The sequence below is a fragment of the Nannobrachium achirus genome, assembly GCF_963921795.1.
Source record: "Nannobrachium achirus genome assembly, chromosome: 18".
NCBI classification, from domain to species: Eukaryota; Metazoa; Chordata; class Actinopteri; order Myctophiformes; family Myctophidae; genus Nannobrachium; species Nannobrachium achirus.
In genome coordinates this window covers 6,344,297-6,366,705 of record NC_137825.1, presented here as the reverse complement: position 1 = coordinate 6,366,705, position 22,409 = coordinate 6,344,297, and the positions used below count along the sequence as shown (strand labels likewise).

At 43.2% G+C, this 22,409-nt stretch overlaps 1 protein-coding gene across 1 annotated transcript in view; it reads right to left on the bottom strand.

The window, feature by feature from the left end:
* The window catches only part of ccdc186 (coiled-coil domain-containing protein 186), a 96,204-nt gene that overhangs the window by 36,563 nt on the left and 37,232 nt on the right, over positions 1–22,409 (bottom strand). Inside the window, exons 8-14 of the mRNA XM_080748059.1 lie at positions 20,873–20,992; positions 17,024–17,128; positions 15,182–15,280; positions 13,269–13,355; positions 12,466–12,608; positions 8,999–9,254; positions 3,809–3,998 (exon numbers count right to left, since the gene is read on the bottom strand). Of these exons, the coding sequence (XP_080604185.1) occupies positions 3,809–3,998; positions 8,999–9,254; positions 12,466–12,608; positions 13,269–13,355; positions 15,182–15,280; positions 17,024–17,128; positions 20,873–20,992 (1,000 nt within the window). The remainder of the gene's footprint in view (positions 1–3,808; positions 3,999–8,998; positions 9,255–12,465; positions 12,609–13,268; positions 13,356–15,181; positions 15,281–17,023; positions 17,129–20,872; positions 20,993–22,409) is intronic.

The window sequence follows — 22,409 nt, the reverse complement described above, 5'->3', positions numbered from 1 at the left end:
AAAATGTTTCCAAAATATTTACAGTTCCAGGGCAGGCCTAACGAACACTCAGCTCAATAACGAGTCTCTTAAGCCTCTAACCTAGTCCAGGGTGAAGAGATAGAGTTTTCTAGCTATCACCTAGGCTTTGTTATACATTTTTAGGTGATAGCTGGTAAACTACACCGCGGTGAGGTGGATAGCTCTTCACTGGACTATGTTAGAGGCTTTACTCCTACAGCATGTGAAATACCCCCAAAAAACAGGCAGTGTATCAAAAATAAAGCATAGCATATAGAAAGGTATAATTCCATTCCAATTTCGTGCAATTTTCTTTGCTTCAACACTTATCCTAAAATGCCAAGGTATTCCTTTAACTCTGACAGTGTAGTTACTATCAAAACCTCCACCGGCTGTCCGCCCATCAGTCTGTCTGTCAGTCTGTCTGTCCGTCACGTCACACTTTTCCCCTGCTCATATCTCCGCCACCGTTGCCCCGATCCATGCCAAACTTTGCACACACACTCCTTGGCTGCCAAACCACAACCCCCACCCCTCATTTCTGACATGGCCTCTTCTAGCGCCACCATGAGGCCAATTCTTGCAAGACACATTTTTGGACACTGCTCCTACAGATTTTGCCCTGAAAATCACGCAAAGCGGTACACAGTATCTCTACAGTCATCTCATCAAAATGCATCTGTCCCATCTAGCGCCACCATCTGGCCAATTTTTTAAAAACTAATTTTTTTGGACACTGCTCCCACAGATTTTGGCCTAAAATCACGCAAAGCGGTACACAGTATCTCTACAGTCATGTCATCAACATGGATCTGTCCCGTTTCCCATATTCCCTCCTGAATGGCTACCATTGCCTTCTAAAGTTTGTGTATGCGACCTGACGGTCACTTATCTCCCGATTTAGGTCTTACTGGTTCCATTTGTACACTATCAAGAGTTACGTAATTGTAAGGGCCGATTTAGACCCCCCTAAAGGAACCCACAGAGACCACGTTGAGATTGGGCATAGGATCATGCTGCAGCACGTTGTGAGCTTGTAGATCTGTTCTTTTTGTCACGTCCGCTACACATTGCGGCCGGACTACACCAAAAAATGCGCACATACGCGCGTACTGTCCGTGAAGACGCTCGCGTATGCGTAAACTCTCCAGGCTACACCAAGGAGGGAGTATATGTGAGGAAGACCAGATAGTCTGTGTACAAAACGCATACGCGTGCTTAAAAAATAGAACCAATCCTATTTTTAGGGAATGCGTATCCGTGGTTCGCGCTATCCGTACGCCTGGTGTAGCCGGCTGAATTGATATACATTGGATCTATCCAAAAAGCACGCACGACCCGCATACGCACTGATGCGCGCAAAACGGCTTGGTGTAGCCTGGCCAATGGCAATCACGGATGAAACCCACACGTTCAATCCCAAAAATCTACAATCAACTTCGATCAACGAAGTAGGGCATTCATTTTAGGGGGAGGGAAAACCACATAAGAAAGTTGAAATGCGGAGATACCAGGTTTGTGGATTAGAGATCTTTATATGCATGGACGGCTGGGAAACTCAGAAAAATGCCCAATGACTATTTCATTTATTCATGAGTTTCATTTTGAACCAAACGCTCACCTGAAAGTCAAACTCAAAAGTTGGACGCAGGCAGGATCCAGACAGCATCACTGCACAACTATACTTTTTAGTTCTGCCATCCTTTTTTAACCCATTTAGGCCTAGAATTATTGAATGCTTTAACCAGTGAAAAATAGCAGATATACAAGCTCACAGCGCGGCACCGAGTGCCGCGCTGCGAGCTTGTAGATCTGCTATTTTTGAAAAAAGTAGTGAAAATGTGTGCAAATCTTTGAATATATGTATTTTCAAAGCGAACGTTTGTAACTCAAATTTTGCTTCTGGGTGGTCCCTGGAACTAGATATTTTGAGATGGGGGTCCGTGGCCAAATAAATATCATTTTGGGGGTCCTTCACATGAAAAGATTTGAGAACCACTGACATAGTAGTCTCTCAAGAACAGACTAACTGAGCTCCAGTTAAGTGAAAAGGACCTTTTCTTTGACGATGGCTGGCCAGATTGCTGACATAGAAACACAGGTTTTTCAAAAAAATCTTAGAAGGATTCAAAAGACACTTATAGAATCAAGTCAAAATTCTAATTTTCAAGATTTTTCAAAAATAGCAGATCTACAAGCTCACAATAATGTGTACCCTTTCTGAATGGGTTAATTCAAAGTCAGTTCTCCGGACTACGCACATCTAGAGTGAACATTTCTAATGAATGTAGACGCTATGGTGGGAATATTCAGCGGTGGTATCGGCACCGCAGTGAGGATGAAACAAAGGTATACAGGTACTATAGGGTAAGGACTGCTGCAGGATGAAACAAAGGTATACAGGTACTATATAAGGACTGCTGCAGGATGAAACAAAGGTATACTGGTAGTATAGGGTAAGGACTGCAGCAGGGGTTGACACTAAGGTCTCAGAGCCTGTCGGGCAAGTACATGTCATGTTCTACTTGCCCAAAGATCATGCCAGAAAATAACCTTTCCATTATGAAATGATAGGTCAAATTTGCACTTGTAGAAAAAGAATGTTAAATCCAATAGTCACTTTTGGAAAAAAACTGAATGAGTGAAACTGCTAGTTGTATTCATAAATAACCTATATTTTAACTAATTTGCTGCCTTTTTCAAAATGGTACCAGGATGCCTCTGTCTCCATAGACTTCCATGTAATTCACAGAATTGCACAGATCATGCACACACATGCCTAGATCATGCACCACGTGTGTGCACGCTGTTCACAGCTTTCAAACATAAAAATCCGCTTGGAAATCCGTTCAGGCATTCATGAGATAGCAGCCATTATGTTTTCTTGTTATGTAAACAAACATGGCTGCCACGTTTGAAAGCTGGGGTTGAAATGGGGGTTAAACATGCAATTTCGCGATTGCGATCATGCCTACTACATTCAAAAAATATATATATCAAAAAAGGCCCAAACTCTGGAAACTCGGGCCTGGCGGCCTGTACTTATGGTATAACTCGGGAAACTCTGGCCTATGCAGTCAATGAGTTAATATGAAGATGGAAAGCACTTGCCTGTCGGGCAACCTGAAAGCAAACTCCACTTGCCCTAAGGTTTCATGGCTGTGTGTGGGGGGAGGTAATCATTTGGTGGAAAAAGAGATTAAAACTAGAAGCAGTGCTCTTCCGAGCACAGGTCTCCACCAGGCCAGGCGGCCTGTTATAGCGCCCCCATGAGGCTGATTTGAGAAGTTTGAAGTGGCATTTCTTCCTCGGCCTAGTGGGAATGTGTGTGCACAATTTCACAAAAATTGCACGCTGTGTTCGTGATTTGAGGCATTTTGTTCAAAACTGACCAATCTCAGCCAATAAGGATGGAATATGGACAATCAGACAGATCCATGCCGATCACATGACTGTAGAGATACTGTCTACCGATTTGCATGATTTTTGGACAAAATCTGTAGGAGTACTGGCCAAAAGGTAGTTTTGCACAAATTGGCCTCCTGGTGGCGCTAGAACAGGTCCATGTGAAAAATGTGGGGCAGAGGTTCTGAATTGGCATCCAGGGAGTGTGTGTGCTCAGTTTGGCAGCGACCGAGCCAACGGAGCCGGAGATTAGCTGGTAACAAACTGGAGGACACACGGACGCACACACGGAGGACGGACGCACACACTCATGGACGGACGGAGAGGAAAACATACTCTCCCCCATGCCTTCGGCTGGTGGAGACAATAATAATTGTCTCCTATAAATTGAAGAGTTGCTAACCTTGCGTCAGCTGCTTGGTGAGGTCCTTGATGTTGGCAGCCTGCTTCCTCTTCTGCGTGAGCAGCTCATCTCTCAGCTCCTCCACGCGGGTCTGCAGCTGTTCCAGCTCCGTCCGCAGAGCCTGCCGCTCCTCCTGCAGAGCCCGCACCTCCTGCTGCCGCCGAGCCTCCTCGCGCGCCAGCTGCTCCGTCTGCGTCGCGGACACACAGAGACATTAACAGAAAGCATGCATAAAGTGAAAGGCAAATCTAGTGGCAAAGTGAGTTTAACGTTGTTTAATGCATTCAGATAGGACTTTTCTGTTTGGATGTATGGGCTGTCAAGGCAAGTAGGCAAGTAGTTTTTTGCCACTCAAGTCAGTAGGTGTTCAGTCATAACTTGCGGGTATGATGATGATGCACACACTCTCTATTAGGGAATTCACGAATAGTGATTTTTAGTATTCGAATTATTCGACCTCAAAGTATTCGAATAGTCGAATACTCGACAGGACTTTCCAAAACTATCAAATATTAAGTAAGCTAGAGGCAAACATTGTGAAAATAGCCTACATGACCGATCTACATGCTCACAACGCCTCTTATAACTGTGTGTTTGTGTCAATTGATATACAAGCAATATGTAACTGAAGAGTATTAGGCGATAACGTGCGCACACACACACGCAGACAAACACACACTTATGTTGGTGAGAAGTGGACACACTTGTGAAGGTGGTTTCCTAGCCAGAACCATTGGTGATCTTTCTAGCAAGTTGGGAGAGAATAGAACAACTGCATGCATACAGGCTGGTACCCAGCAGCTTTGATTAGATAGCAAGATGTGAGCTTGTAGATCGGCTATTTCTGGCTAGAGTTCTCCTCGAAATAAGAATCAAGTGGTTCAAGTGATTCACTTCAATTAGTCAAATAGTGGATAGTTGGCTCAGGAATGTGACAAAAACAAGTAATCCTTTACATGTGGTTATTAACTGTTACTCATGGACTGCTTTCAAAGTAGCCTACTGGTTTACAGACGCGTATAGTCATAAAGTAAATATGTCATATAGTAGGGCATTCACGAATAGTGAGTTTTAGTATTCTAATTATTCGACCTCAAAGCATTCGAATAGTCGAATATTCGACAGGACTGGCCAAACTGTCAAATATTAAGTAAGCAAGAGGCGAACATTGTGAAAATAGCCGATCTACATGCTCACAACGCCTCGGCGTTGCGAGGCGTTGTGAGCATGTAGATCTGCTATTTTCACAATATTTATCTTTGGAACCGAGTCACATTAAATGTAATACCTACAATTCCAACTGCTTGTCAGGGTGGGGGTCCCCAGTTAAAATATGTTTATTTTGGGGGTCACGGCCTAAAAATGTTTGACAACCATTGACAACTCATCTTATGACTTCCTATCTAGCCAAGCTTTATAAATTATATATAAAAAAAAAAAAAAAATCGACTTGCCGAGACTGGTGAACAACGTCGAATAGTGACTTTGATATTCGAATATTCGAATATTTGGTGAATGCCCTATCATATAGTAAATAATGTGATATGATTTACAACTGCAAGCGGTGACACTTCTAAAAATATCTCTCCATCAGTGCTGGCGTGTTATATTTCCAGGTCATCAAAAACACCCCACTGTGCAGCTTGGCACGGTGCAAGGTCAAGCCCGCTGGGCTCAGACAAAAACGTGCAGCGATTCTCAAAAAACATTTTCACGTCAAGGTCTCCCAAACTGATATGGATTTGGCCCTCCGTCGACCCCCATCTGGTATAAGGATTGTGTGATTAAAAACTAAGCCACAACGTACGTATATAAAAGGTATATTTAGTCAACCTAAGTGGAATATGGATATTTAGTGAACTCTAGGTTCAAGGTTACATTTATTCCTATCCCTCGACCCTCGGGAGACGTGTGTCTTGGAGGCAAAGCTAGAGTAAAAGTTAAACTTTTCAGATGACAAAATCACATTTTATCCAGCCCGTAGGGGTCTGGGTACCTACAGTAGGCTCTAAAGTAGCCTGACGGGTCATGGGTTCGAGTCCCCCCTTTTCCACAGCGGAGCAAAGCCTGGTATTGGTTCTAAACTGGCCCGTTTGATTCGCTTTAGAGGAAATAAATTAATAATTGCGTTCCGATGGTTGGTTCCGGTTGGCGTTGCATAGTTTTTGTTCCCCCCCCCCCGTGATACAAATAAATCAGTTTAGTCTCGCTAGTTGCGCTACGAGTTCGAATACAAGACCGTTATTATACCAAAAGAAACAAAACAATTATCCTGAACTGAATACATTTTAAACTAGGGGAATCATCTTGAAGAAGCACGGCACCCGAGGTTCCGGTCGTTGGTTCCGGGCCGCCTGATGACGTAAAGTCATTTCCACTCCGACCCGATCAGAAACTCAGATATGTTACAGTATTGATCCCAGGCTACTCACCTAGTCCAACGGTCTAATTTTAGTCAACTAAATATCACATAACATTTTAGTCAACTAAAACTAGTCGATTTTGTCTACAAAAATGAATTTAGGCAGGCCTTGATTGCATTGTAACGCCTGCTTTTACACATGGTTGCATGCTGAAAATAGCCGATCTACAAGCTCATAACGTGTCGCAGCACAATCTGCTAGCAATCAATTTTCAGCGTGCTATTCTCAAACATAAAATGACTTGTCTTTTAATTCCACTGGATCTCTTCTCCACTGGTCCCTCCCGGACATTTTAGTCTAGTTTTTATTTGTTGACCAAGTGTACAGTAGCCTAGTTCCAGACCCTGAATCGCTAGCCACACCCCTTTATTTTTTTTGTTTCTGCGATTCAGGTCTAGAATCGCTCTCAATGAGGAGGCCTGCCTCGGTTGAAAATCCAAACGGGCGAATCAGCGTCGTGAATCAGCGTCTTGTGATCAGCGTGGGTGGGGGTTTCCCAGAACTCATGTGTGTTTCCAAGTACACCAGCGCCGCCGCCGTACCGTACCGCACATCGTGTCGCGGTAAAATGCAATCGTATCGATCTCGCTATGAAACACCAGTAGCAGGCATGTTATGTTGTGTTTGATTACTAGTTCGTAGTGCTCCTATTCTGACTGTTTCTTTGGTTAGCAAGTAGCACTAGCAAGCAACAGGTTAGCCACTAGCCAGCCAGGCACACATAACAACACTATGTCATGTGTTGGTCGGTGAACCAATCACTGAACAGTGCCTCATTTTGGCAACGCCCATCCCTGCAAAGGCTGTGGGCGGAACTGACTTCAGACTGAATAATGAAGTGAAACGAAATGTCAATTCAGGCTGAGTGTCAGGCTAAGTGTACAGTACATTTAGACACTGTTTTAGTTATCGTAGCTTAGTTTTTATTTCGTTTATTTAGTGAAAAGTTAAGTCGACAAACATTTTGTTGGTTCCTGATGACGTGAAGTCATTTCTTCTCCGACAGATCAGAAACCCTGAACATGGCATTAATCTCAGGCTACTACTCAGTGCTGGGGATGAGACGATTTGATGCTTGATGTGCCTAATATGACATCAAAAATATGGTGAAGCAGCTTTCTGCTTCTACGGACCGACAGCTTGGAATAAACTCCCACTACACCTAAGACAGGCAGCCTCTGTGGATAGCTTTAACCCTCTAAGGCCCGCATTAAGAAATACTTGAAATAAAAAATTGAAAAAAATCAGATGGTGTTGTAGGAGTCCTATTAAGAGGAAAATGTAATGTTTTTTTCAAAAAAATGTTTTTGTAAGATTTTATAGCCATAAATCAAAAATCATAAATCATGCTCTAATTTACATATGGGGGATATTTTTCACAATAATAACATATGTACATGTTCTAGACATTCTAATGATCACCAAAAAAAATAGTACAGGCATTTTACTTATGTTTTTGTGAGGTATAGCTTCCATGAAAAAGTGAGATGTTGTTCGTCAAAACTCTGGAATTTCAGCGGGTGTGGCGGGTGTGAATGTCAGCCCCTGTGGGGGGTATTTATATGCAAATATTGTGGCCAATGGCATTGTAATACTAAACAATAGAATCCAATGGTGGTGTTTAGGTGGTAGGGGGAGCTAAAATAAAATGATTTAAACCTTTTTTTGGATAAAATACAAACGTTGTAATATTACAACCGTGGGCCTTAGAGGGTTAAAGCACAACTCGAGACCTATTTCTTTACTCTTGCTTTCAGCTGAATTTGCTGCTATTGAAGTCCGCACTGTTCTTAAAATGTTTTAAATGTTCTTCAATGTTTTATGTTTTTATTTTTCTCTGCTTTATTGTAATCATGTGTATTTTTTCTGTTGAGCACTTGTGTTTCATTTTCTGCTCTGTAAAGCGCTTTGAGCTGCATTTCATGTCATGAAAGGGGCTGTACAAATAAACTTGTATTATTATTATTACTAGAAGCTCGGCCGCCCGAGCGTCTAGTCTGTTTGCGTGTGTCCATTTATGCCCATATATGGAGATATCTGTCTGTCTACGTCCATTTTATGCCCATATTTGGAAATCTCTGTAGGACCCGTTTTGACCATCTGTTTGCCTGTGTCCATTTATGCCCATATATGGAGTTATTTGTCTCTAAGCGTCCATTTTATGCCCATATATGGAGATCTCTGTAGGACCCGTATTGACCATCTGTTTGCCTGTGTCTATTTATGCTCATATATGGAGATATCTGTATCTGTCTGTCTGCATCCATTTTATGCCCATATATGGAGATCTCTGTATCTGTTTGTCTGTGTCCCTTTATTCCCATTATGGAGATCTCTGTATCTGTCTGTGCCTCCGACTGTGTTGCAGACGCAGTGCCGGTTCCCCCTTTAATGCAAACCCCATTATACCTGTTGTCATATATGGACACAGGCCATATGTTTGCCTGTGTCCATTTAAGCCCATATATGAACATCAGAACACGTCATACTGATGACATTCAATACGTAACCATGGCATTTTTTGTTGACTCATGTAGCGTACAGTACGTGATGTCAGAGCCTTTTATGAAGTGATGTCACAATGAGTCAGCGCTTGCGCCGGTTTCCTCAGAAACAGCCTGATGTCAACAATCATCTCCGCATACAGTGATTCCGAACGTTTCGCGCCGTTTCGGGAAAACCGCGGTTCTCGAGATACGCAGATTATATACAGACAGACACACACGCAGAGATTTGTCACATTTATAGATAGATTACTACTACTCACCCTGTCAGCCAGCAGAGAGTTGCTCTCCCCCAGCCTGGCCTGCAGCTCTGCGCTGCAGCCCTGCAGCGCGTCCAGGCGCGCCTGCAGCCCGTTGCTCTCGTTCTGCAGCTGGGCGTTCTTGCTGCTCAGCTTCTCCGTGAAGCCCAGCAGCTCCGCCTCGCGCTCCCGCGAGCCGCTCACGTCCGCCGAGAGGTCCAGGAGCTGGCCGTTCAGCGACGACACCTCCTCGCGCAGCGCCGCCATCTCCTGCTCGTCCCTGGAACAATAAAACACACAGACACAACACGGTTAGTGCTTTGACCCATTCAGGCCTAGAATTATTGAATGCTTTAACCAGTGAAAAAGCAGTATAGAGACCAGGATTACTGCATGTCTGTAGTGAGGGTAGTAGGGTACCAACCCAAGGGGACACGGGGAGAACATGAAAACCATTCAGGCCTTTTTCGACTTGGCATCCTATTGTACATACAGTAGAAGCTATAGATTGTTTTTGATTTCTAGTTTCTTGGTCTGCCTACATTTTTTAGATGACTAGTTCTATGCATTTGATGTATTGATGTTGATGTATTGATCCATTACCTTGTGAAGTCCTTGCTTGTTGTAAGTCGCCCTGGATTAAGAGCGTCTGCTAAATACCTAAATAGTTAAATTGTAATTGTAAACTAGAAATACTGTTCCTACGAAACAATGTGGGCTACTCGTGACTATATACCTGCAACGGTGCCTGCGTAAACCGACGTCGTTAGGCATGCAGTGTTAGTGGTTGACGTCAGACCACAGCTGCTCAGAGTATATAAAACCGAGTGAAAATGCTTTCAGCCTTCCACTGCATTAGTTGAAGAGAAGAGACCAGCAAGGATTGAGAGAGGCGAAGGCAGTATTCTAGTCACATCCAAACATGTTCCTGGATCACATTTGTTGATGAATGTTTGAATGTTATTCATCGTGAGCTTTGTGATTCTCCAAGTCTCTGACCCATTGTCTTAGGAGGGCCCTGAGGAATTTGAGAGAGAGATGTTTCATCCTCAAAGGACCTCCACTCCGTCCACATCTCCGTCCATGTCTAGCATTAGCTCTGATGATGAACCAGGGCTCCTGGAGGGAGTCAGGAGGACTCAGTCGTACCAGACTCAGGTCTGCCTTCCAATGTGTTCACACGCCTTTGTGTCTCAGGTCTTCCTCCATGAACACATGAAGAAGAGTCACAATGACCTCTACTGCCAAATGCTGAGCAACGGACAATTATTGTCCTCTGGAGCCTGTCTGCTGACAACCAGCCCTGCAACCAGCCCTGCAACCAGCCCTGTAACCAGCCCTGCAACCAGCCCTGCAACCAGCCCTGTAACCAGCCCTGTAACCAGCCCTGCAACCAGCCCTGTAACCAGCCCTGCAACCAGCCCTGCAACCAGCCCTGTAACCAGCCCTGCAACCAGCCCTGCAACCAGCCCTGCAACCAGCCCTGTAACCAGCCCTGCAACCAGCCCTGTAACCAGCCCTGTAACCAGCCCTGCAACCAGCCCTGTAACCAGCCCTGTAACCAGCCCTGCAACCAGCCCTGTAACCAGCCCTGTAACCAGCCCTGCAACCAGCCCTGTAACCAGCCCTGCAACCAGCCCTGTAACCAGCCCTGTAACCAGCCCTGTAACCAGCCCTGCAACCAGCCCTGTAACCAGCCCTGTAACCAGCCCTGCAACCAGCCCTGCAACCAGCCCTGTAACCAGCCCTGCAACCAGCCCTGTAACCAGCCCTGTAACCAGCCCTGTAACCAGCCCTGCAACCAGCCCTGTAACCAGCCCTGCAACCAGCCAGAAACACACGGACACAGACCCACCGAGATCGCTCTATCATCAGCGGTTTACCAATAATTCAACGCAGCCTGGAGGAGACGTGAATACGCATCGGGCGACGTACACGGGAAAGAAAACCCACGTCTGTAATCAGTGTGAGAAGAGTTTTAGTAAATTAAGTCAACTAACGCAACACCAGCGCACCCACACGGGAGAAAAACCTTTCCATTGTGAACAGTGTGACAAAAGTTTCAGTCTCTCCGGTAACCTATCCAAGCACCAGCGCGTCCACAGTGGAGAGAAACCGTACCGCTGTCGACTCTGTGACAAGAGTTTCAGTCAGTCTTGTAGTCTGAGTAGTCACCAGCAAGTTCACACCGGAGAGAAGTCCTTCGGCTGTAGGCGGTGCGGTAAGAGTTTCTCTTATTTAAGTAACCTGACAAAACACCAGCTCATCCACACTGGAGAAAAGCCTTTCCATTGTGAACGGTGCGAGAGGAGCTTCAGTCAGTTGTGTGAACTGAAGAATCACCAGCGCGTCCACACTGGAGAAAGACCCTTCGGCTGTAAACGGTGTGACAAAGGTTTCAGTAACTCATCGAACCTACAGACGCACCAGCGCACCCACACGGGAGAGAAACCGTACGTCTGTACACGGTGCGGGAAGACGTTCAGCCAGTCGTTTGCCCTGACCAGACACCTGCGTGTCCACACGGGTGAGAAGCCGTACGTCTGTAAACGGTGTGGCAAGTGTTTCAGAGAGCTGGGTCATCTGCAGGGTCACCAGCTCACCCACAGCGGAGAGAAGCATTTCTGCTCTAAAGCCTCTTAAGCCCCAGGGGGGTCCAGGGGAAAAATCCGCCTAAAATGTATGCCCAAATTGGAACAGTTGTGGACACAAAACTACCATGATTGTGGCTACTCTTGACTCACCAAATGTCAGCTAACCCCTGAAAATTCACAAATGCAGTGTAAAACATTAACATTTCTCTTACCAACATGTTATCGCGATACGATAATCGTATCGCGGAGATTTTAATTTATTGCGATATCGTCCTCTGTCAATTCACCTTTTATTATTTGCCGAGCTGCATATCCGGTACCACTTAAACCCTCTATAATTGGTAAAAGGTACTTATAATAATACGTGAGTGATACAGGCTTTTTTTCACTCTCTATCAAATGTCTTGGACAAAAAATAGCCAATCTACAAGCTCACAACCCGTTAGATCTGCTTTTTTTTTTTTTTTTGCAAATGTTCCACCCCAGGATAATGGATTTTGATTATCCCGATAATAACTAGTTACCAAGTGCATCTTTTTTCTATGATGACGCGTTGTGAGCTTGTAGATCGGCTATTTCCACTATCAATGTTCTTTTTTAAGTATAACGTTGTCGAATATGTCAATAACTTCTTTGTAAATGTAGGTTATGTGTCATATCTGCCATGTGCAACTTCAAAGCCTAAAGGCCAAACAGAAATGTAATTTTCAATGACAAAAACACAATTAAATCGTTAATCGCCAATTATTTGAGTGACAATTAATCGTCATGTAAAATATCATATCATGACAGCCCTAGTGTGTGTGGTGGTACCGTGCATGTAGGTCTCTCATGGAGCTGATCTCTCCCAGCAGTGTGTGTGTGTGTGTGTGTGTGTGTGTGTGTGTGTGGTGGTACCGTGCATGTAGGTCTCTCATGGAGCTGATCTCTCCCAGCTGCTCTCTCTGCCGGCCGATCTCAGTCTTCTGTCTGTTGATGATCTCTCTGTACTTGGAGAGCTCGTCTTCCCAGCGAGGACGCTCCTCCTCATGACACTTTAACTGCAGTACGCACACACACACATGCACGCACACGCACACGCACACGCACACACACACACACACACACACACACACACACACACACACACACACACACACACATAAGCCCCTTTTCGACTGCAGCTTTAGCACCACACCACACTACACCACACCACACCACACCACATAAAAATATCTACATTTTCCATTACACAAAAGTGCCCCTATCGGTAAGAAACAAATTTACCCTTTTAACTGTGATTATAATACAATATAAATTTGTATTGCAACTATCCTAATTATAATACACTATAATGGATTATAACTGTGATTATAATACACTATAAAGTATTAATGTATTGCTATGATAATTATAATACACTATAATATAGATTATAATAGTGGTTATAACACAGAATCTATTATCATGTATTGCAACTATATCCTGGTGGTCTAAATGAAAAGTCAGTGAGTGATCAGTCATTATGAAGTGTTTTGGCCCTGTTTGGCATAGCTCAGACCTACTCTAGATTGGATACTTTTTAGAACCACATTTAGTACCACTTTCACACCACTCTACCCAGGTCCTTGTAGTGGAAAACCTGGCACAAGTGGGCGGTGTGGTGGAGTGGTGGGGTGTTGGGCCAGAGGAAAAGGGGCTATAGTGAAAGCATAGCCTACCTTGGTGCGTAGGGTACACAGTTCATCCATGCCCTCTTTGTAGGTTCTCTTCAGGTCCTCCAACTCTTTGGCCTTCATCTTGTGAACCTGCAACGTGACGACATCATCATCATCATCATCATCATCATCAGCATCATCTCACTTCACACTAGCAGCGCCAGAAGTTACAAAACGACCAAAAGGTGGTGCAAATTTTGTTGTTTTCACAAACTCGTTGACAGTGCTAATTTTGAAAGCAAACAGGGTACTTGTTTGTTTTCCTCCATTACAAGCATGAGTTGTGCAGTGTGGAGAGAGAGAAGTGTAGAGAGAGCAAATGGAGAAATAAAAGCATATGGTCTGATAAATGCTTCACTGCACCACTGGAGGCACTGGAAATAGATTTATTTTGTGGGTTTTGTAGCGGGCGTCAGTTTGTTTTATTCATGTCGCTGAAATGGACTTGCAGCCGGCTGTCACTTTGTTGATTGATTAGGCTGATGTGCGTTTAAATGCGCGTTAGTGCGGCCATTTTTGCCGGCAATACATTATTTGAAACTGTAATTTATTCATCGTTTTCGGATGTTGTTGGGGCACGGTCCTAATCGGGGTCATCAGAACTCGATTAAGGTGCCCTCCAGACTAGGCGCGGTCACCGCCTCCTTCAATGAGAGGCGGGCGGCTTTTTCGGTCGCGCAGCGAAGTTTTGGGGGCGGAGAGGCGAGCGGGCGCGGTCCCGTGAAATCCACCGCGAGCGTGCTCGTTTGTGCATGTGTACACGGGCGGTGAGAGATGGATTGTGTTCATCTTTGTGAAATACCGCGCAGCGTTTACTCACTGAGCGAGTGTGTTTGTGTCTCACCGCGGTGCGGCCACCGCTGATCCTAGCGGCAGCCCCGACGGCAACGCCACCTAGTGTGGAGGGCACCATAGATGCCTATCTTTTCTTAACCCGTTCATGGCTTTCAAGCTGGGAACGCCTCTGTGTAATTTTAGTTGTTGCTAGATATCGCCGTTTGAAAATTAACGCCAAACATGATCATACTACAAAGTCACATGCAGAAGCATCAAAAGTAGCAGATTCGCAAGCATACAAGTGGCTAAATATGTATGTTTTAGGCACAACTGATGGGTTCCAAATGTAGTCCTACAGGCCATGTTGAGGACCAACACAGGTGTTTCAATTTGTCTGATTGGCATAACACCAGGGCTGGACTGGGCATCTGGCATACCCGGCATATACCCGGTGGGCCGACTATACTAGTGGCCCAATCCCAAGATGCACCGCAATCTTTCATGGGCAGATATGACTTATGGGGGATAGTAATAAAGATATTGCCAGCTTATTGTGTCTAAAAAAAAACATATTTAGCCACATGTAAGCATTCCCCCGCCCACCAAAACATCTTGAAAATGTGTGTGAATAGTCTTTGAATATTTTGACCCGATTCTATAAAAGCCTACTAAATCCTTCTACTAAATCAGTGGTTCTCAAACTTTTTCATGTCAGAGACCCCCAAAATTATATGTATTTGACCACAGACCCCCCATCTCAAAATATGTTGTTCCAGCCTTCCAGGGACCCCCCAGAAGCAGAGATTTGAGTTACAGAAGTTTGAAAAAGATATATTCAAAGATTTGCAAAAAAAAAAAAAAAAAAAAATAGCAGATCTACAAACTTGCAGCTGTGAGCTTGTATATCTGCTATTATTTAATAGTTAAATCATAAAGTAATGGTTGAAGTGGTTCCAACTAAGTTGAAAGCGTTCAACTCATTTATCAGGGTTTTTAATTGGTGGTTTACTGCATTTGGCTTTGCAGGGCGGTAATAAAAGAGTGATGTTTCACCTCTAATATGTCTGTCTGTTCCTGTAATAAAAGAGTGATATTTCACCTCTAATGTCTGTTCCTGTAATAAAAGAGTGATGTTTCACCTCTAATATGTCTGTCTGTTCCTGCTTGTGCTTCTCCAGCTGACCCTTGGTCTCCTTCAGCTTGGCGTCCAGCTCATTGGACTTGATCTCCTCGGACTCCTAGGAAAAGAAATGGACAACACGCAAACAAAACATTTAATTTCCATTACGGTCAGGATGACTCCAATTTTGCTGATAATTTGGGGTCTGTTTGTATGCAAACAGCAGCTTCTATAAGCTGGGAAGACGGCTGTCATATCTGGATGGTAATGCTGTGTATAAAACCTGCATCTAATTCATAAACTGCTAATAAAGATTAATCACGCTGCATAAAAATGTAAAGATTTACAATGTGTGCCTTGTTGTGTTCAACACTGTAAACTACTACACTTTAATTTAAGTGAACAAATGCAATAGTGTTCAAATGTAACCAAATGGATCGTAACGAGTCCATGTGGTTATATTTGAACACTATTGCGAGTTAAGTTATCTAAGGATTTTTACTGTGTATTTTGCATGGGCTTAAAGGACAGTTTGCTATGGACACACAAAGGAGACTCTTTGTGTCTCCATCTGGGTCTGCTGTCTGTCATCAAATTATTGGCTTAGGAATGTGACAAAAACAAACACAAAATATTTACAAAAATTCAAGTCTATATGGGGTGAGTAATCTATACAAAATAATTCATTTTGGGGTTGAACTATCCTTTTAAGTTCTGAGTCACCACAGCTGAGATATTACATAAGAGAAAAGGTTAAGGACTTCAGGGAATAAGGAAATAAATACATTTGATTTCTTCAACTGGTTGGCTGTAGTGTATGTAAAAGAACAAGAACATATTAGAATGAATACAACTAAATGTCGTAGTAGTTTTACACATTTTCCATGCCGTTTCACAGATCACAGATCAAGACTTGGTGATTTTTCTTTTGCTTTAATCCCTGATTTTAGATGCCTGTGATGATTCTTCCACACAGATCACAGCACCTGCTTTTAGGATAAAAACGAGAAGTAAGAACAAAGCCATGCAGGGCTTTTGTCATTGAGGAAATGTGTCTCAATGTGATGTTTGTTCTATGAATGGTGGCAGTGATGTGACTGCAGAGGTGAATGAAACAGGACTTTCTGTGAGGAAGGATCAGTGTTGTGACTGTAGTGGTGAATGAAACAGAACTTTCTGTGAGGAAGCCTCATTGAGAGAACCAAACAAAAAGCCACTGCAGACGACTCTTTGCTGCCATCCAAAGGTCAAACGGAAAACTGCTACAGTAGCACCACTAGTAGAAAGTAAACAGTAAGTGACACTGCAACATATTTTAGATCAGTGGTTCTCAAACCTTTTCATGATAAGTTGACATGGACTTGGCCTCAGACCTTTGCTAAAACACTCAGGACAACCCCAAACTGTGGAACATCAGCAGACTCACTCCCTGGCTTCCGCCGTGGTCTGAAGACGCACCTCTTCAGACTCCACCTAAACCCATAGCACTTGCCTTCCCTCAATGACCATACATGTCATTTAGATAGAATTTGTTATATGGACCGATGTTCAGGCCATTTTCAACTTTGAATACAGTATAAATAGTGTACTGTATAGCCTATAGCTTTGATGTACAGATTATTAATGTTTGCTTTGGATTGTTTTTTTATTCTATTCTTGCTCTACGTAAGTATACTATTTATGTGCATTTGATGTTTTGATGTTGATGTATTACTTATTGTAATACCTTACTTATTCGCTCTGCATTTACACACACCTGGTATTTTCACTCAAATCCAACACACACCTGATAGGTTCGGCTCATGGTATTTTCACGCACACACCTGGTAGGTACTGTACAGATCATGGTATTCACACACACCTGGTAGGTACGGATCATGTCCTGGCAGTTCTTCCGGATCTGTTCCGTCTCCTCTTTAGCCTGGGTCAGTTTGGCCGTGGTTTCCTTCAGCTTGTCTTTAGTCTCCTATGGACGCAAGCACACCAGGGCATTAACGACTTGTGATTTTTGCAAGTCGACTCGACTCAGTAAAAAGTTGAGTTGAAGTCGACTTTATCGTTTGATGATGTCATCACATCACACACGACCCCCCAATTATTTTGGGGGGTCCCCAGATGATTAACTTAATGTGCAACATTGTTCTCTCACTCAACAGTAAACAAACCAACTTAACGTTTAAGTGTATAGAGGGTATCTGCACATTTCTAAAGTGCCAAATTAATTACTTTTTAATACCTCTAAAATGAAAAAAATAAACATTGTCCAAATTGTCAAGCAGAAATTGTGAAAATAGCCATTCTACATGCTCACAACGCCTCACATTGTGAGGCGTTGTGAGCATGTAGATCGGCTATTTTCACAATAGAACCATGTTATACTAAATGTAATGTAGCACTGTAATATTGGATCATTCCGTTCTTGACAATAAGCAATCCTACTGTTTGAATGCTGTACAGACACACACATGGAGCAAAAACAATGATCGAAAAAAATACAAAGGATTTTAAAGGATTTCGACTTTATCTGGTGGGAGACGACTTGTGTAATGAAGACGACTCAGTCGACTTGTCGACTTTTTCGTTTATGCCCTAACGCACACACACACACACACACGCACACACAGAGCTTTGTATTACCACCCTTGCTAGCATATCAACATTTTAAGACAGCGATTTAAATCATAAACGTAAAGCCCCCCTATGAGTGATCTATGAGTCACAACACTTGTGATGTGGGATTGTGAATCACCTATGTTTAGGTGCCTGACACCAGCGCAAAACTAAGTGTAAATCAGGCATAACTCTAAGCCAGGGGTTTAGGCAACCTTAGGCACGGTGCCAACATTGGCACAGGAGAAGGTGATCACTGGCACACTGGCATAGGTGAGAGACAGGGGATTTCTGGTTTAAATTAAAATATATATTTTTTTAACTGACGGTTGTGGTCAATCAATTAAGTCCCCTATTTTGCAGGAAATTACATCCTGAGCACAATTCCACATTCATTCAAACCCTGAACTCTGACTGGGAAGGGAGTCAGAGAGATAGATGGGTTATTGCTCTAATGATGAGTCTAATAATCATTATAGCAATGTCCTGATGTGAAAGAAAATATTTCAAAAGAAGGAAAGAGGTAGAAGCACACTCACACAAACGCAAAACAAAGACAAAATGACTTTCCGCTCTAATTGCTGTGTGGCTGTAATGAGGAAAAGCTATTTCCTCACAGAGGCAATTTCAAGCGGCCCATTACGACCCGTCTGAGTAAATAAACAATCATGTCATTTTGCCACAGAGCGTTTAAAGAACATATACAAATATAACGGGAAGGTTTTCTGTTGATGGGGCATCGTTATGGGCCCCAGACCTCCCTCTCATTTAGTGGCTGAGTTGAAAAGCACGTTCCGTGTTCTAACTGAACTGCCCTTAACCCATTTAGGCCTGGAATTATTGAATGCTTTAACCAGTGAAAAATAGCAGATATACAAGCTCACAGCGCGGCTGCAAGCCTGTAGATCTGCTTTTTGAAAAAGTCGTGAAAATGTGTGCAAATCTTTTGAATATATGTATTTTCAAAGCGAACGTTTGTAACTCGAATTTTGCTTCTGGGGGTGGTCCCTGGAACTAAATATTTTGAGTTGGGGGTACGTGGCCAAATACATATAATTTTGGGGGTCCTTCACATGAAAAGGTTTGAGAACCACTGACATGGTAGTCTCTCAAGAACAGACTAACTGAGCACCATAAGTGAAAAGGACCTTTTCTTTAATGATGGCTATAGCCAGATTGCTGACATAGAAACAAAGGTTTATCAAAAAATCTTAGAAGGATTCAAAAGACACTTATAGAATCGGGTCAGAATTCTAATTTTCAGATCTACAAGCTCACAGCGCGGCACTCGGTGCCGCGCTGTGAGCTTGTATATCTGCTGTTTTTCAATAGTTAAAGCATAAAATAATGATACACAATAATGTGTACGCGTTCTGAATGGGTTTTAATAGAAACAGGTCTGCTTTGTAGGTCAGATAACAAAGTACATCAGGGACGGGCAGAGACAATTACAGCGGGACAGCAACTGAGTTGTCCAGAAGGGCTCAGTTTGTTTTACATTTCTAGCCAGGGGTAGAGGAACATCTCATTTTAAATGAACACTAGGATTATACTATATATTGGTCCACATAAACTCAGCACATAAAGAAAGGAAACTTGACTTCGGTCCATTATATCTCCCCTTTAATAATACCAATTTGTATTGTGTTTTATATCATTTTTATCGTTGATTCATCACCTTTACAAGGACCCAAAATTTGCCAACATTCGGTCCATTATATCCCCCCTTTAATTTTGCCAAATGGTATTGTGTTTGATATTATTGTTATCGATGATGTGTCACCTTTACAGCAAAGTGCAGACTGCAAGGATCTGGCATTTGTGGAATGAGCAACACAGCCAAACGTGTGGGTAGCGCCCCTCCAAAAATTGTCAAAATGGCCTGGCAGGCAAGCAATAACCTTCTTTTGGTGTTCACCTTTGTTGCTTGGTGCATTGAATGATTGCACTCTCCCACAGTAATAAGGAAAAGAACAAACACAAAATTGGCCATTTGATAATTTTACGTTCAGCATCAGGGAAGCCCAAAACGAGAGTAAATGCCAGCAGAACAGTATATTGCAAGCCATTTTGACAACACTTTGGTCGGTTCTACCCACATGATTGGCTGTGTAGCTCATGCCTCGAATGCCCGCAGCTTACAAGCTGTACCTCGTTGTAAAGGTGACAAATTAATGATAAAAATTATATAAAGCTTAAAGCACAATACAAATTGGTATTATTAATGGGGAGATATAATGGACCAAAGTCAAGTTTCCTTTCTTTTTGTGCCGAGTTTACAATCCAGTGAAATTACAAGTTGCAATTAAGTCAGTTTTCTCATGATGCCGTGAGCATTTGCTTGATTGCCTAGAAGCGTCTGTCAGTTAGCAATGGTGAACAGAGAGAGAGAGTTCTTAAGATTGAAATGAACAACAGTATAAGTCCGTACAAGCAATATTCAGCAGACAAAGGGAGCAGATAACATTAAAACAGACAATTAACAGTAGACAGTATGTTTTTTTTGTCTACACATATCTATATGTCTCACATTAAGACTGACCACTCTGTCTGCTCGTCTGTGCGATCGGTGAGTGGACATATGGGCGCACGGCCGGGTTTGGTTTCGATTTAAGGACTTGCTTTGATATATCAGCAAGCACGGTCAGGACCTGGACCAATCAGTGACGTCTCGATTGGGGCCAGATCAAGTCAAACCATAACCAGTCAGATCTGGCCAAGAACATCACCTGATTTCAACCAACATAAATCCTGCCCACGAAAATGGACGTCCTGGATTAATCAGAGAGGGTCTGATCGAGGCCAGATAAATATCATAATTAGTCAGATATATCCCAGAATATAACCTTACATGCTCATATTTCAACTAACATTACAAACAATAACAATAATCCATATGACGTCCTGGTAATGACGTCAAGATCATCCCCATATGAGCTGTGATCTGGCCTAGTTCTGATCGTCATGGGAGGACGTTATCATAACGTCATCATGACGTCATTTGGCTTGCAGGGATACTTTGTAGCGTATGGGGCTTCACTCTTCAGTTTGTTTTGTAGTTCTAGTGGGGCTTGTGGGAAATGTAGTGTAGGTGTCTCACCTTGTGGCTGTCTGCCTCGCTCTTCAGTTTGTTTTGGGCCCACTTGATTTTGATGAGCTGTGAGTTCAGCTCCTCCTTCGTCTTTTCCAGATCTCGACTCAGCCTGCTCACCTCGCCTTCCTGACACCGCACACGCACACACACACACACGCACACGCACACGCACACGCACACGCACACGCACACGCGCACACACACACACACACACACACACACACACACACACACACAAGCATTTTAAACATTGTTCGTTGCACTAAATCGTAACTTGCTTTCATCCACTGTTTGCCCTGAGTTTTCGTGTTTTGCACGCTGTAACAGCAACCGTGATACACAGCCGATCCACGTTGTGTCCATTTTTAATCTGCAACACAATTTTATACGATATGTAGTGGGGGTCCCTGCTTCATCTCTCTCTCAACTAAGGGGTCCTTGGCCTGAAAACGTTGAAGACCCCTGCTCTATGGGCTGGAGCCAGGCTAGCGCGTCATGGTAGCGACGGCACAGTGTGGTAGGGCATTCACGAATAGTGATTTTTAGTATTCGAATTATTCGACCTCAAAGTAATCGAATAGTCGAATATTTGACAGGACTGGCCAAATATTAAGTAAGCAAGAGGCGAACATTGTGAAAATAGCCGATCTACATGCCTGTATATCTGCTATTTTCACAATATTTATCTGCAGAACCGAGTCACATTAATTGTAATACCTACAATTCCAAGTGCTTGTCAGGGTGGGGGTTCAAATATGTTTATTTTGTGGGTCACAGCCTAAAAAGGTTTGAGAACCCCTGGTATAGAGCATTAACAAATTCATCCACCAGGGGCATAGACAACTCATTCTTATGACTTCCTATCTAGCCAAGCTTTATAAACTATATATTTTTTAAAGAGAAAACTATATATAAAAAAAAAGGCGAATATTCGACTTCGATGAACAACATTGAATAGTGACTTTGACTTTGAATATTCGAATATTTGGTGAATGCCCTACTGTGTGGGGCGCCCACACTGTTTTGACATGAGATCTACTTTTAAAATGACTAGCTCAACATGATCTACCCATCCAAAATGTTTTAGCTGAGGGCCTGAGGGAGGCTTTGGAATAGCAGCACTGGTGTTACATTTTAGACAAACACACTTACTGTATGGGGGAAATAAATGGGAAATACTGGGGGAAATCTCTTCATCCCATTCTGTATGGAAGTGGTAGGTTTTGGGGTTCTTTGTAATGCTACTGACTCTTGAACAAAGTATTGCATTGGAGGTTTGCCTGCTTTAGAAGCCATGAAGGGAGCTGACAGGCCCTTCTTGATGTCATATTGACGTATTCTTTTTATATTTTAATTATATATACGTATTTTAGAGGCATTATTGATACTCGGGTCTCGATAAATTCATCCCTAGTCATGTGGTCTACCTGCACACCCTTGGTGATCTACTGGTAGATCACGATCTACCTTTTGGTCAGCCCTGCCCTACTGTGTGGGTAGGGCTGTCACAATTATTACATAATCGTCTAATCGTGATTATTTG